Raw genomic sequence first — 15,751 nt, forward strand, 5'->3', positions numbered from 1 at the left:
AAAAATTGAAAAAATCCTTAAAACGTGAATAGTAACTTTTTTTTCTTTTTCACTTTTTTTTTATTTTCAAGATAACAATCCCAAGATTGATGTTGTTGAAACAAAATCAAACCTTGCTTTGATACTAAATGATAGAAGAATGACCTAAAGAGATGAAGACCAAGAGAAATAAGAGAACAAACAAATGCAATAAAGTAAGACAGATAGTTTGACATACGAGATTACAAGAAATAGGAACCAAACTGTGTATCAAATATAAGACCCTTAAGACCCATAATTACAACACCAAACTCTTACGGTGACCACTAAGAGAATCAACTCCACCTTACAACCACCATTTCTAAGCAAAGATCAATAATGGCTTCTCCAAGCCCTACTCTACTTGGCTTTTCAAAGCCCTACACTACACTTTCAAAGAGAGAAGAAGAAGTCTTTCAAATATCAATAATCAACTAATGAGAAAAGAAGCCTAAAGAGTCTATTTATACCTTATTACATAAATACCAAAATACCCTTAAGGGCTCCTATGGAGTGTAAAAAAATGGCACAAAAAAGACTAAAACACCCTTAATGAGTGTTTATACCCCAAGGCCACCCCACTAATGCTTCGTGGGTCCCTTCTTCTTCAAGCTTCAAAATGTGAAACCTTTTGGAACCCTTTGGTAGGCATCAACACAAGTCCCAAGCAATCTTCCAAACATGGTTTTGCTCTATTGTTATTTCAAAATGAGTCCTCCTTGCATGTCCTTGTACCCTCAATATGACCAAAGCTTAAATCTTCATGTATGGGCCTCGAATGATGTCATCAAAAGCTATAATGGTCCTTTGGCTCGTATCATATATGCTCTGGATGTTTGACTCTATCTCCCATTTAACCTCCTCAACCTGTCCATTTATCACCAAAAATATTCTCTATGATCTTCACTTCCAATTTTGTCTATCTAAATTGGTTATGGGCTCCTCCTCAAAATTCAAATTTAGAACCAGGTTCACCAAATCATATGGGAACTATTAGAATGATACTTCTTTAATATTGTTATGCAAGTGAAAAGTCCTCAAGACCTTTTACACGTAACCAAGCCAAGGAATTGCACCAAATTCAATCATTGTTCATACAATTGAAGGCGTGTGAAGGTGTAATGCTTCCGACAAAAGGAGGTTACTTGCTGATTTTTGAAGAAGTGCATTGAAGGAAATACTCTTCTACACCTCATGGGCATCTATTGGAAGGGTTTTGGTGGACTTTTCACACTTAAAGTCCACACTCAAGAGGCGCCTCTTTTAGGGCCTCATTAAGGGCATTTGAGTCTTTATTCATGTAATAGTATAAATAGGCATTTTACTTCTCTTTTCATTAGACTTTTGATGACATTGAACCTACTTCTATATTGTAGTTTTAGCTTTGTAGAGAGAGAGTAGAATCTGAAAAGTGGTCCTTGAACACTTGAAAGTTAGGGTTTTCATTTGTCTTGGATAATTGGCAAGAAAGGTGTGCTTGGGGAAGAGTGTTTCCTTTGGGTCACCTAAGAGAGTGGTTTGAACTTACATGGTGATGTGTGTTTGAAGGTTTGATACACCTTCTAGTGCTATTCACTTGTGGAAGTAAGGGTCACTTTACTATCTTTTCATCTTAAGCAATCTTCACCTTCTCCCCCTTTCTTTGTGTGTTTTTTTCTTTAGTTGTGTTTGCTGGAAAGTGTTTGTTGAACCCCAAATTTTGTGATTTCTTAGTATTTAGGCTATAATTTGGTATCAAAGCCTTGGTTAGGGTTGTTCCAACATCCTAAAATCTTGGTTTTAGTGTTCTTATATAGAAAATCTCATCAAAAAAGAGTCAAAAATCAGAAAATACCCAAAAAAAATTGTGTGTTGTGTTGTGTGTTTGTTGTAGATCCGAATTTTCCAAGTTAGATCTACAAGTTTTTGTTGTGTTTTGAAGGTTTCTAGTGCTAGATCCTTTCTCTCTAGCACATAGGAAGTCTAGATCAACTTTTAGATTGAAGTTTGGTTGAGTTTGAGCTAAGAACCTCCATGAACATGGTGTTTGAAGCTTTTGTGCTAGATCCAAAATTAAACCTTATGATTTAGGCATGTTTGGTGGCTGATTTTTGGTTGGTTGAAGTTGTTTTAGGCTAAGTGATGGCACCCAAAGGGTGGACACCTATCTCAGGTTGGCCTTGGTTGGGGGTGTGGGTCGGGTTCGTGCCCCGTATGGTTCAGGGCCTATAAAGGGTGGGTTGCGCCTCTCTCTATCAACTATAGCTTTTAGTGCAGTTGGTTAGCGGTTCACTCTTAAGGTTTGGTATCAGAGCGAAGGTCATGGGTTCGAATCCCGCTTACACTATGCGCAGGTTCGAGGATGAACCTTTCCCAAAGAATGGGGGAATGATGGCGCCCAACGGGTGGACACCTATCTCAGGTTGGCCTTAGTTGGAGGTGTGGGTCCGGTTCGTGCCCCATACGGTTCAGGGCCTATAAAGGGTGGGTTGCGCCTCTCTCTACCAGCTATAGCTTTTAGTGCAGTTGGTTAGCGGTTCACTCTTAAGGTTAATGATACACTACTAACTTGGAGCATATCAAATCTGCCACAAAATCAGTCCAAACACACTACAAGTCCGAGAGCTTGATGATAACAACTCTAATATGTGAAGTCAGTAACAATCACGAAATTTTGAAGGAATAACAACACCAAAACAGTAGCTACACAAGGAGAACAAGAAGATAACAATAACATTAAACAATGGTTCAACAACACAAGATGATAGATTACAAAGAGTACAATGTTAACAACAAGAACAACAAATGGCAGTAACTATAGTGAATCAAAAATCAGCCCCACACGGCTTCACTAAGTTACTGCAAAGTTTCAAGAGTACAAAATGAAAGATAGTAACTTGACACAAAGATATCTTAGATTCTATGAACCCTAACTTGATGAAAGGACCCTAAGACCAAAAGATTTCAGTATCAAGTTCTTACTCATGAACCTCAAGATCTCAAGTTTCTAGCCAAGAAACAACACAAGTGTGACTACACTTGTTGGACAGATTTCAGGCTTTAATCTCAAGAACAAGAGAGAGAAATATTCAATGTTACAAGACTTGTTGTTGTGAAATATGAAGAATGAACTAAGTGCTGAAAATAACCCTAATAGCATCTATTTATATTACACACAAAATGAAGGACAAATGAGCTTCCTACCCTTCAGTCATGGGGTGCCCTTAGAGTGTAATTTATTACACTTCAAGGCTCATTTTCACACTTAAAAACGTTGAAGCTCTTTGGCGGATCAAGTACCAACTCACACGCAGCCATTTGCATAAACATGGCTTGTAGTTTTGGTAACTCCCGAGCTTGGCTTCGTGTGAATGGTCGAGAATGTATTGGACAGCTTTGTACACCGGTATCATCCTCTCCATCTTGAGAGAAATTTGACCTCAAATTCAGCATTTGGTCATCCTCAACCGCATCCACTAGAGAAAAATCACAGACATTGAAAGTGTTGTGCACTTGGTATTCCGGGGGAAGGTAAATCTTGTAGGCATTATCATTGATCCATTCAAGTACTTGGAATGGACCATCGCCTCTTGGCATCAATTTGGACTTTCTTTGAGATGTAAACCTATCCTTTCTAAGATGAACCCACACCCAATCTCCTGGTTCAAGAATGAGTTTCTTTCTCCCCTTGTTGACTCTCCTTGCAATGTCTTGATTTTTCTTCTCAAGTCGAAGCCGCACCTTCTCATGTAACTTCTTCATCGAATCTGTCCGCTTGCTTCCATCTAAGCTAATCATAATATCACTAGGCAAAGGAGTTAAATCCAAAGGGGTAAGGGGTTGAAGCCATATATGCACTCAAAGGGAGTCATTCCCATACTTGAGTGTATGACAAGGTTATATGCAAACTCAATCAATGGTAGGTGTTCCTCCCAATAAGTCAATTTTCCCTTTACCATGGAACGTAGCATAGAACCCAAAGTCCTATTTACTACTTCCGTTTGACCATCAGTTTGTGGGTGGCAAGATGTAGAGAATAACAACTTGGTTCCAAGCCTACCCTACATGGATTTCCAAAAGTGACTTAGGAACTTAGAGTCCCTATCACTCACAATGGTCCTCGAAACACCATGCAACTTGACAAAATTATCAACAAACAAAGAGGCCACACTATGTGCATCATCACATTTAAAGCATGGAATAAAGTGTGCCATCTTAGAAAACCGATCGACCACAACAAAGATACTGTCTCGACCTCGTCTTGTCCTAGACAACCCTAACATGAAAACCATAGATATATCAAGCCAAGGGCGTAAAGGAGTGGGCAGCGGGGTGTACAACCCATGAGGTAGGAGTCGCGATTTGGCTCCTTTGCAATCTATGCATTGGCCACAAATCTTGGCCACATCCTTGTGCATTTTTGGCCTATGGAATTGCTCCTCCAATATTCCAAGGGTCTTTTTGATCCCAAAGTGACCCATTAGACCACCATTGTGTGCTTCCCTCACAAATAACTCTCTCTAAGAACTGGAGGGTACACACAATCATCTACCTTTAAATAAGTATCCATCAAACTTGGCATAGGGATTTGAACCCCTGGCCGAATCCCACTTTTCCCTAGCCATTTCTTCGTATTCCCTAAAGATAGGAGAAAAGTGAGGGTCCTCGGGATACAATTCTTTCAAACTCTCAAAACCCATTAATTTTGAAGATAATGTTGACACAAGAACATGTTTTCTAGACAAAGCCGGCTACTATGTTGTCCTTATCTTTTTTGTATTGAATAACATAAGGGAAGGTTTCAAGAAACTCAATCGATTTTGCATGCCGCTTGTTAAGCTTGTCTTGTACCCGAAGATGCTTTAAGGATTCACGGTTCGTTTGGATCATGAACTCCTTGGGCCATAAATAGTGCTGCCAAGTGGCCAAAGCTTGAATCAAGGCATACAACTCTAGATCGTACGTGGAGTAGTTTAGATTTGATCCTTTGAGCTTTTTACTAAAATAAGCAATGAGTTTTAAATCTTGCATCAAAACAGCCCCTATGCCCACTTTACTAGCATCGCACTCAACTTCGAATGTCTTATCAAAGTTGGGCAATTGTAATAAAGGCGTGGAAACAAGAATAGCTTTCAAGGTTTCAAAAGCCTTAGCTTGCTCTTCATCCCACTTGAAGGGTTGGTCTTTTTGAATGACCGTGGTCAAAGGAGCGGCTATGGTGCTGAATCTTTTGACAAACTTTCTATAGAAACTAGCTAACCTGTGGAAGTTTCTTACTTCTCTAATGGTTTGCGGGGTTGGCCAATTTTTTGTAGCATCTATCTTTGATTCATCCACTTCAACCCCTCTTAAACTAACAACAAAACCCAAGAAAACAACTTCATTAACACCAAAAGAGCACTTCTCCAGATTTACATACAACCTTTCCTTTCTAAGGACATCAAACACACATTGTAAATGCATCACATGCTCATCAATTGACTTACTATAGACCAAGATATCATCAAAGTAAACAACAACAAACTTTCCAATAAATGGCTTCATCACATGATTCATTAGCCTCATGAAAGTACTTGGAGCATTTGTTAGGCTGAATGGCATAACCATCCATTCATAGAGACCAAATTTAGTCTTGAAGGCGGTTTTTCATTCATCACCGGGTTGCATTCTTATTTGGTGTTAGTCACTCCTTAAATCAATCTTGGAAAATAAACACGAACCATTTAATTCATCAAGCATATCATCTAGCCTAATGATATTTTACCGTAATCTTATTGATGGCTCAGAAGTCCACACACATATGCCATGTTCCGTCTTTCTTAGGCACCAGTAGCACCAAAACTGCGCACAGACTCATGCTCTCCTTGATATACCATTTGTTGAGGAGTTCCTCAACTTGATGCTGCAATTCTTTGGTGTCCGTAGGGTTGCTTCTGTAAGCCGACTAATTTGGCAATTGTGAGCAACACAACGTCAATTTGATGCTCAATTCCCCGAAGTGGGGGCAATCCTTGTGGAAGTCCTTTGGGAAATACATTTTCATAATCCTGCAACACATAAGAAATCAAAGGAGAAATAGAAGAATTAGTGGGGTTAGTATTAAAACAATGAGCCAAAAGAAGCATAGGCGTGTCCACATCATAATCCAAGAAGAGCTCCTTCTTTCAAGCCAACATCACCATGTTTTCTTGCCCATTTGATGTTGAGGCAGTCCCAGAAATCCCTACTGCCCCACCAACGTTTTTCCCCTTCCTTTCACTATTTTCGGGTTTCTTTCCCTTCTCCTTCAACTCCCTCATCTTTTGATGTAATTCATTCACTTGTGATGGCAAAAGAGGATAAAGAGTGACCTTTCAACCATCCTTCTCAAGTGAATATAGGTTGGTCCTCCCATCATGTTTGGTAGACCTATCATAATTGCCAAGGTCTACCTAACAACAAATGACATACTTGCATTGTTATCACATCATAAAGCATTTCGTCTTGGTAGTTCCCTACCTTAAACCGTATCACACATTGCCTCATAACCTTCAATTCACCGCATTCGTTCAACCATTGCAACTTGTAAGGGCTAGTATGAACTGTAGTTGGTAATTTTAGAAAGTTCACCATAGCGACACTAACGACATTCGCACAACTACCACTATCAATCACCAAAGTGCACACATTCCCCTCTTTACAAGGTATTTAATATGGAATAAATTTTCCCTTTGGCTAGGGTCGTCTATTGCCTTACTAATCATAGCACGTCTAACTACAAAGTTTGGAACAACACACTCCCCTTCTTGTGGGTAAATAACTTCACCATCATCATCATCATCAAGTGGCCTATTTCCAATTTCCTCTCCATCTTTAGGCTCGGCCTTATCCTCCTCTTTTTCAAGACCCACCTCCTCACCAAGGTAATACAATCTCCCTTCCCGCAGTATCACGTTGCGTTGATTTGGACATTTTTATTCATTGGATTTATGTCCCTAACCTTGGCACTTAAAATATTTGAATCCTTTTGGGTTTGGAAACTTGTGAACTTCTTATTTTAGAGGAATTTTGTGGACTGTTTTAGGCTCGGAAAGCCTTGTAGTGACGGGTTGGTCCTTGTTTTTGGGCCAACCCAAAGAGGATTGAACCACGTCCTTGCTTCTAGGCCAACCCGAGATGGATTTTCCCCTTGCCTTGAGCGAAGACCTCTCTTTAAGCTCTCTTTCAATCTCAAGATCCACTTGGAAAATACCTTCAACGGTATCAAATTTGTGAAGTGTCAAATGAGTAGAGATCTCTTTGTTCAACCCACACTTGAACTGGATGATGTCATGACTGATTTGTTCCCCACGATGATAAAGCTTCAACATGAGCTATTGAAACTCATCATAATATGCCATCACACTTTTATTGCCTTGACGCAAGTTGTACAATCTAGCAAGCAATTCATGGCGATAACTCTCGGGAAGGTACTATTGCCTCATTAAGTACCTTAACCAAAACCAGGGTGGTAGATGCCCATCAACTAATTCATCACCAAAATGCTTGACGTACTCCCACCAAGTGTTGGCATAACCCTCAAAATGAGCTATGGCATAACAACTTTTCTTTTCTTCCGAGATATCATTAACTTGGAAAACTTTGTCACAAGCTGATTCCCATGCTAAGTAGGACTCAGGTTCACTTTCACCCTTAAATAGGTAAGCTCAATTTGATGGTATTGATGCCTACGTCTCTTTCTTGGTGTCGATTTCCCCTTTCTCCATACCCTTGGTACCTCCTTGGATCAACACGGCTCCTTCTTAGCTCCTCCTCTCTCATGTAAGCATCATCAAAGGCTCCATATCCGTCATACTCCTCTATACCATGTTCCTCAAAGTGAGCTAGTCAGTTTTGGTAATTTGGAATCTGATTTGAAGGCATTGGGATTTGTGGAGGTGGTGGTCTTTGATTTGGTGGAGTTTGGTAAGGTACATTCAGATTTTGTGGAGGTAATGGATGGCTACATCCTTCTTGTGTAATTGGAGGAGTTTGGGAATGGCGTGGTCTATTCACTTCTTGGTTTGAAGGGAAAGTAGTGGTATGATTTGTGGCATTTAGTGGGGCTAGAAGTGGATTCATTATTTGGTGCAATGTTTCTGGTGAGATAGTTGTGGATGATGTTCTTTCATTCCCATTTGAAGGAATATGATGAGGAGTGGATGTACGAGAGTTCCTTTGACTCTCCACTTGCTCCAATCTCCCACTTATCATAGTCAAATCTCCCCTCATTGCCTCAATTTCCGTGTTCAACCTCTCTAAACTTCTGGTAATGGCCTCAAGTGTGGCCTTCATAGTGTCTTGTTCAGTAATACCCCCACTTTGGGATGTGATTCCTTCCATGTCAAGGTGTTACCTACACAATCAGCAAAGAAGTTAGTGTTAAACCTCTCCTCACTCACACTCTCTCGATTCACTCACACTTGAGCTCCACAAATGTTGTAGATTGGCTAGTAACCGTGAATCCTTAAGATATGAGTAAAGGTCTTGTCCGGAGTGGATTCTTGTTTGAAACTCAAGGAATTCTCGACGGGCTTAAGAAGTTACAACGTATTCAAACGAATAAAACCACCCAACTAAACATGGACACGAACAAAGGAATTCAAAAGGACTAATTGACAACCTAGTAAGAATGTACTAGCATGTTAATTAGTTCTAGAACCAAGTAATGAAACTAAGAATCAACAATTAAAAACTAGAAAACCTAAATTTGAGCTTATTAATGACGTGAACTAAATGAGTAATAACCCCCAGTAGAGACTGGTACGATTCAATTCAACATTTTGTTCGTTCGGGTTTGATTGTGTCGTAGCTCTATAATTCGGATTAAGTTTATCGTTGGATGAACTGCATTGCTGATATTGATCCCAAAAAAAAGACGGTAGGTACAGCTAGGCCGTGAACAGCCAACCATCGTACTGTAAAAATTGGATAGGTTCGATCTATAGTCATTAGGGCCTCCTAAAACGATCTACTAAATTCATCGAGTTGTTCCAAAGGATCAAAACGGCCAGTTATTAATGGAATTCCTTGTCGGCTCTCTGTAAAATACTCGTTTGGCCGAGGGATTCCAAACACATCGTAAGCTAAATCGGTGCTGACAAATAACCAACCCGCAATGAATAGGGAAGGTATAGTAATGCTATGAATGACCCAGTATCGAATACTGGTAATAATATTAGCAAACGAACGTTCTCCTGTGCTTCCAGACATGCTGAGCTCCACATATTCTTGTACAGTCAAAGAAGATCGATTCCGTAAAAGATGAGATCAGTAAATGACAATTCACTGAAATTTAATCTTTGTGAGATCGTCAATATTGTACCGAGGGCGTCTTTAGAGTATACCGAATCAGTATAGCTATCCTTCTTCTGACACAGCAACGCAATTTGAATTAGTATCAAAAGTAAGTACTAAAATAATTTCTTTTTTCCTTTACTTGTTGATGTAAAACCATCTTCCATTCAATAGAAAATTCTTTCAATTCAACGAAAGACATTCTCATATTCCCACAATTTAAGTAGATGCGAGATATAGAAATTCTCTTTTCGTAGTTGTGGAAGCCGTTTTGTTGTTGGAATCCTTTTTTTAAAGAAGAAGTTAATGGTCGAGTAAGAAATAAGAGTAGTAGATCATATTCTATGAAAGAAAAAATAGAAAATTGGAATTCATAGTTGTGATGCATTGTTGTGGATCTCGATCCAAAGGTTCTTTCTTGATCTAGCTATAAGGATGGGGCAGTGTGGAAGGATAAAATGTGTAACCTAATAGAAATTACTAGTTTTAGAATCTAGTTGGCCAAAAAAAAGATTTTATCAAGCGATTGTGTGATAACTTTTTCTTCTTCTCCATCATTCAAGATATTATGTGAATTAATATATTACTGAATCTAATGAGTTAAACTTAAATTAAAGTAAAAAGAAAAAGTTTTATAAGGTAACTGTTCGCTTTAAAATCGAAAATGGATTCGATACAATTCAACAGAATCTAAGAAATGATCAAATTCTAAAATCATTTCTATTTTGATTCTATAAAAATTCAAGTTTCATTTTTGAATGAAGTTAGACGATACAGCTCTTATTAGTTTAATAGTTTACCCAAGAGTTACTCAATGAATCGGTTGATTGGAATTGCGGGATGGATAGATGTTACAGATGATGAATCAATTTCTTTTATATGTCTGGCACTTTATCTTTGTTAGTGTTGTCTGCCTATAATAATAGATGAATCAAAAACTTTTCATTCAACTTATTCTTCCAATTTCAATTGAGATTTTTGTCTACCCTCCTATTTTATTTTTATTTTGCAAAATTTGAAACTTAGGTAAGTGCTTTTTAAACATATGTATAAAAAGAACATATTTCATTAAATTTAGCCCCTTCATGCTTACTATAACTAGTTATTTCGGTTTTCTATTAGCGACTTTAACTATAACCTCAGCTCTATTTATTGGTCTGAGCAAGATACGACTTATTTAAATTGAATATTTAAAATGAACAATTCATAAAAAGAAATCCTTCTGTGGGATTACGTGTATTCTATATTTACTTACATTAACAATTGTCAATTCTCTCTGTGGCACCAGTACTAAGTACGCTATGGTTCGGGGCTTTAGCAGGTCTATTGATAGAGATTAATCATTTTTTCCCGGATGCGTTGACATTCCCCTTTTTTTCATTCTGGTTATTGTCATGGGAAGGAATGAAGAAAATTAGAGATCCAATCAAATATTGGTGATGAATCCCTCTCCCCCTCTTTTCTCTTTTTTCCCTTTTTAGAATAAGGGAGGAAAGAGAAAGAATAAAAAAGTGGATTCAACATTCGGGCTCAAGTTCGAATTAACTGAATATTAATCATAGAGGAATGGGGGTAGAATAGAAAATGGGGGTCTAGGGCGAGAGTATTATACAAAATACTTAAATGATTACTTAAATTTGCAATATACTTTAGAAAAATCGTTGTATTTTACTATGACTTTGCTTTACTATTACTTTATTTTCTTAATTTTAATCTTTTACTTTTAGAATTGGATTTCAAGTTAGTAACTTCTATTTTATCCTTTCTTCGTTTTGAATCGAAAATAGAAGAGTTGAGTAAATCAAAAATCCAAAGGAGGTTCATGGCCAAGGGGAAAGATGTCCGAGTAACGGTGATTTTGGAATGTACTAGTTGTGTCCGAAACAGTGTTGATAAGGTATCAAGAGGTATTTCCAGATATAGTACTCAAAAGAACCGGCACAATACGCCTAATCGATTAGAATTGAAAAAATTCTGTCCCTATTGTTACAAACATACGATTCATGGGGAGATAAAAAAATAGAGCGAACCAAGTACCTGTGCCTTACCCTTTCAAGGAAGGGGAAAAAATGACATTATATATAACATATTTAAATAGAAACTAAACAAATCCTATTTTTCAAAAATCCTATTTTATTTTGGGTGGATTTAAAATGAATTAGAATTAAGAAATAGGATTTTAGGGATAAGGAATAAATTAAACAAACAAACCATGGATAAATTCAAGCGACCTTTTCTTAAATTCAAGCGATCTTTTCGTAGGCGTTTGCCCCCGATTCAATCGGGGGATCGAATTGATTATAGAAACATGAGTTTAATTAGTCGATTTATTAGTGAACAAGGAAAAATATTATCAAGACGCGTGAATAGATTGACCTTGAAACAACAACGATTAATTACTCTTGCTATAAAACAAGCCCGTATTTTATCTTTGTTACCTTTTCTCAATAATGAGAAACAATTTGAAAGAACCGAGTTGACCGCTAGAACTACTGGTTTTAAAGCCCGAAATAAATAGGCTTACTTTTTCTTTACTTGAATCATAATTACTCAAATCTAGATTCACTCAAATCTAGATTTGAGTATCGTGTCGTAAGAAACAAATGAATCGGAAAAAACGAAATTTGTTTTTATTGAATTGAACGTGTTCATTCATTTTGACTACTTTAGCATATTTTCTCATACTAATTTCTAACTCGTCCGGTAGAAGAAACCTCCATTTATTCTCAGGAGAGCCTAGGGAGTTTTTAAAGCCTCCGGTAAAGACTCCGGTAAAGACTCCGGGTTGATTTTGTTCAAAATCATATAAAGACAATTCCTATTTGATATAGCTATTTGTGCAAGTATTTTACGGTTAAGAAGCAACCGTCTATTGTACAGATTGTGTATTAATTTACTATAACTATGGGAGACTCCCCCTTTGCGAATTGCTGCGTTTATCCGAGTGATCCACAAACGACGAAAATCTCTCTTTTTCCTACCCCTATCCCGATCAGCCGAAACTAAAGCTCTTATTTTCTGTTGATTAATAGTTCTAGTAAGCCTTGAATGAGCCCCTCGAAAGCTTGATGCAAATAAACGAATTTTTGTTCTACGTCTCCGAGCTATATATCCCCGTTTAATTCTGGTCATTGAATAAATGAAACTTTGACGAATAACTAATTGATTACCTTTCTTTCAGTTATTCTTTTCCCCCTTCCTAGTCTATTAATAACAAAACGGATTTTTCCAATGTATAAAATAAAAATTCCAATGGCTTTGGCTACTCTAACCTTCCCGACCACGATTTTGTTATTTTTTTTTTTAGGTGTTTCACTGCGAAATAAGAAAGAAATAAGAAATTGTATTTTCCTAGGTATCAAAAATATAGTAAATAAAAGAAATAAAAAAAGAAATAGTGGGTTCCTTCGTTTCTATGGTTACTTCTTAAACGGTGAGGTCTTCTCTATACACCGGAGCCTTTACTTTAGACTTTAATTTAATATATATTTAATCAACTAATTGATGTTATTGGGAACTTGTATAGTTCACACGCTTTGGCTCTACCCATGAATTATCCAGTAATATGTCTTTCACAATCAGATCTACCTACAGTAACGGTATTTAATTATGAAAGTTTGCTGGGTAGCTGACCCTCTTAGTCCGTTCTTGCCAGATTGGGAGCCTAACTAATCTTTATGTTTTATGCTTTTAAAATAAGATTTCCTCCTCTTAATGGATAACCATTTGTTACCAATGGAGAATTTCTTATCATCTTAAATTCAGGTGATTGGATTTACACCAACGGAAACCATAAACTTCATACACAATAGAGGGATATGATAGAGTTTTTTTTTAATAATGAATGGAGTTCCTTTTTCCATCCTATCCCATTCACCGGTACTGATCATTGATACTGTAAAAGTCATTTTCTTTCTTTTGTGCCAGCTCATGATCTAAACGAGTCGCACATACACCCTAGTACATGTTCCTCGACGCTGAGGGCACCCCCGAAGAGCGGGGGATTTCGTGACATTTCTGATTGGCTGTCTTGTATTTCTAATAAGTTGTTTAATAGTTGGCATGTTGAATCGTATACATAATATGATGGGTTGGTTTAGATTGATCCTAACCGAATGATGATGAATTACTTCTATTTAATAGAATATTCAATTTAATAGAATATTCAATTCAAAGATAAAATCGCAAATCTGTGATTTGCGCGAAATCCATGTTATTTTCATTGAATCGCTACAAGATCAACAATTCCATAAGCTTGTGCTTCTGTTGCTGACATAAAAACATCTCTTTCCATATCTTCGGATACAACCCAGAAGGGTTTGCCCGTTCGTTGTACATAAACCCCTGTGAGGGTTTCACGCAGTTTCAGCAGTTCTTCCGCTTCCACGACACATTCGGTTACTTGTGCCATATAAAAACCACTAGCAGGTTGATGCATCATTACCCTGATGATATAACAAAATCAAAGCTTCTCCTATCTTGCATGATAAAGCAAAGAGAAAAGAAAGATAAAGAATAGAAAAAAGATAGAATTGAACAACCGTACAGGCATCTTTTGTGCATACGGCTCTAAAAGAAAATTGACCCCCCTCCTTTCTATTGAAGAAAGAGAAAAATAGAATCTATCAGACTCCAATGGGTAAATAATCAAATTGCCATCCTTCCTTTCGGAGGAGTTAAAAAATACTATGATGGCTCCGTTGCTTTATATGTTTCTTTTTTCTTTTTTTTGTCTGTGATTCAGCAATCCCAAAGTTTCTTTTTAATCCGATCAAATAAGGAAAAAATATTTTTTTTTTCGTACTCTTTCATAACATAAATATTGTTAAGAACTCTACGATATGAAAACAAAAAAGTTTGTGACGCTGAACCGAACTCCCGATAGATAAGAGAAAATCGGAAATACCCCTTATCTCATACTACTCTCTCGATACAGAATCTAATGTTTTGAAAAAAAAACAATACAAAAATTTCTCATATCGAATTTGAAGTGCCATGCTATTATTACTTAGTATTCATATGGCGAAGGCATAGTCTTCTTTTTTCTCTCAAATAAAAACCTCATTGGCGCCAAGCGTGAGGGAATGCTAGACGTTTGGTAATTTCTCCTCCGACCAGGATAAAAGATCCCATTGAAGCGGCTAATCCCATGCATACTGTATTGACATCTGGTCGCACAAATTGCATAGTATCATAAATAGCCACCCCAGGTATTACCCAGCCCCTAGGAGAGTTTATAAACAAATACAGCTCTTTGGTCTCATCCTCGATACTGAGATATACCATAAGACCAATAAGTTGATTCGAAATCTCGCTATTAATACCTTGGCCTAAAAAAAGTAATCTTTCTCGATAAAGTCGGTTGATTAGGGTAAAATTGTATTCCTTAGGAACCGTACATGCACCTTTTGATGCATACGGTTCAAAAAAATTGTGAATCAATGTATAGATTCCAGTCCTCTTTCTTTTTTTCTAGAAAGGTTCTTTCTTACTTCTAATGAAAGGGCTTTTCTTCGATTTTTCAATAAAGAGGAGTTTTGACTCCTTTTTTATATTTCTATTTTCGATTTTCCAGTATAAAATTAGAAGTTATAAGAAAGGGTCATTAAACTTATCGAATTAACTTCTCATTGATGTATTCTTTCATCGAGATTTAATCCAAACCGCGATGGTATTTTCTTGTTCCTGAATGGGTCTGTTTCATCTTTTTAGGTTTATGCTCTACTCCGGGTAAAGATCCGCCCGATTTGGATTTGTACATATAGGACAAATGCTCCCATTACCATTTCTTTTTGTATTTCTTTTTTTTTTTCAATTCATTTTATACAAGTATTTATTAAAGTTGAGATAACTTTGCTTGACAATTAGGATCTCTTTACAAATTACAAAGAAAAAATATGAATAGCAATCATAGATATCTTACCAATCCAATTGGGTTTTTTCTAAACGGAGCCTGGATACTTCATTTTTTTAGTCCAACCAAGCCAACCATAAATTATTCTAATTGATAATAGTAATATGAATCCCCTCAAAAATGGATCTAATTGCACTTCACGCTCCAAATTTTTGATGATTCAATTTATCGTTTTATCGTTCTTGGGCGAAACGGGGGATATCTCGATCGGGGGAGAGAACGGGGAAATACCATATGACCCAATATATCTGACAAGTCGCACTATACGTCAACCCAAAGTGGATTTGCCTCTCCAGGACCTCGGAAGGGAACTTTCGGAACACCAATAGGCATTAAATGAAAGAAAGAACTAAATACTATATTTCACTTTGAGGTGGAAACGTAACAATTTTTTTACTGTCTTTAGAATATTCATATTGGTTCTTATCGTATTTATTTTATCCATAGATTCTAAAAATTCATAAAGAAAGACAGAATGAATAAACTCAAATTATTACGAATAGGTCTTTCTAATGATAAATAAGT

The 15,751-nt window shown here is 37.1% G+C and overlaps 2 protein-coding genes across 2 annotated transcripts; both read right to left on the reverse strand.

The window, feature by feature from the left end:
* Positions 1-4,734: 4,734 nt before the first annotated feature.
* LOC124890439 (uncharacterized mitochondrial protein AtMg00860-like) lies at positions 4,735-5,460 on the reverse strand. Its single transcript, XM_047402286.1, has one exon. It carries the CDS (start codon positions 5,458-5,460, stop codon positions 4,735-4,737), a length of 726 nt encoding a protein of 241 aa, XP_047258242.1.
* Positions 5,461-11,111: 5,651 nt separating this feature from the next.
* Positions 11,112-15,559, reverse strand: LOC124890440 (ATP-dependent Clp protease proteolytic subunit). Its single transcript, XM_047402290.1, has 3 exons — positions 15,489-15,559; positions 14,384-14,677; positions 11,112-13,757 (listed from the first exon to the last, which is right to left on the reverse strand). The coding sequence occupies exons 1-3, from the start codon at positions 15,557-15,559 to the stop codon at positions 13,532-13,534; spliced, it is 591 nt and encodes a 196-aa protein (XP_047258246.1). The 3' UTR covers positions 11,112-13,531.
* Positions 15,560-15,751: the final 192 nt, after the last annotated feature.

Source organism: Capsicum annuum, unplaced genomic scaffold (assembly GCF_002878395.1).
Source record: "Capsicum annuum cultivar UCD-10X-F1 unplaced genomic scaffold, UCD10Xv1.1 ctg1744, whole genome shotgun sequence".
In the NCBI taxonomy this organism is placed as follows: Eukaryota; Viridiplantae; Streptophyta; class Magnoliopsida; order Solanales; family Solanaceae; genus Capsicum; species Capsicum annuum.

Coding starts and splice junctions, on each gene's coding strand:
- LOC124890439 (XM_047402286.1), bottom strand. CDS start 5,460: ATGCATTTACAATGTGTGTTTGATGTCCTTAGAAAGGAAAGGTTGTAT.
- LOC124890440 (XM_047402290.1), bottom strand. CDS start 15,559: ATGCCTATTGGTGTTCCGAAAGTTCCCTTCCGAGGTCCTGGAGAGGCA. Junction 14,678..15,488: donor CCACTTTGGGTTGACGTATA/GTGCGACTTGTC, acceptor TTTTACCCTAAT/CAACCGACTTTATCGAGAAA. Junction 13,758..14,383: donor CTAGCATTCCCTCACGCTTG/GCGCCAATGAGG, acceptor TTATATCATCAG/GGTAATGATGCATCAACCTG.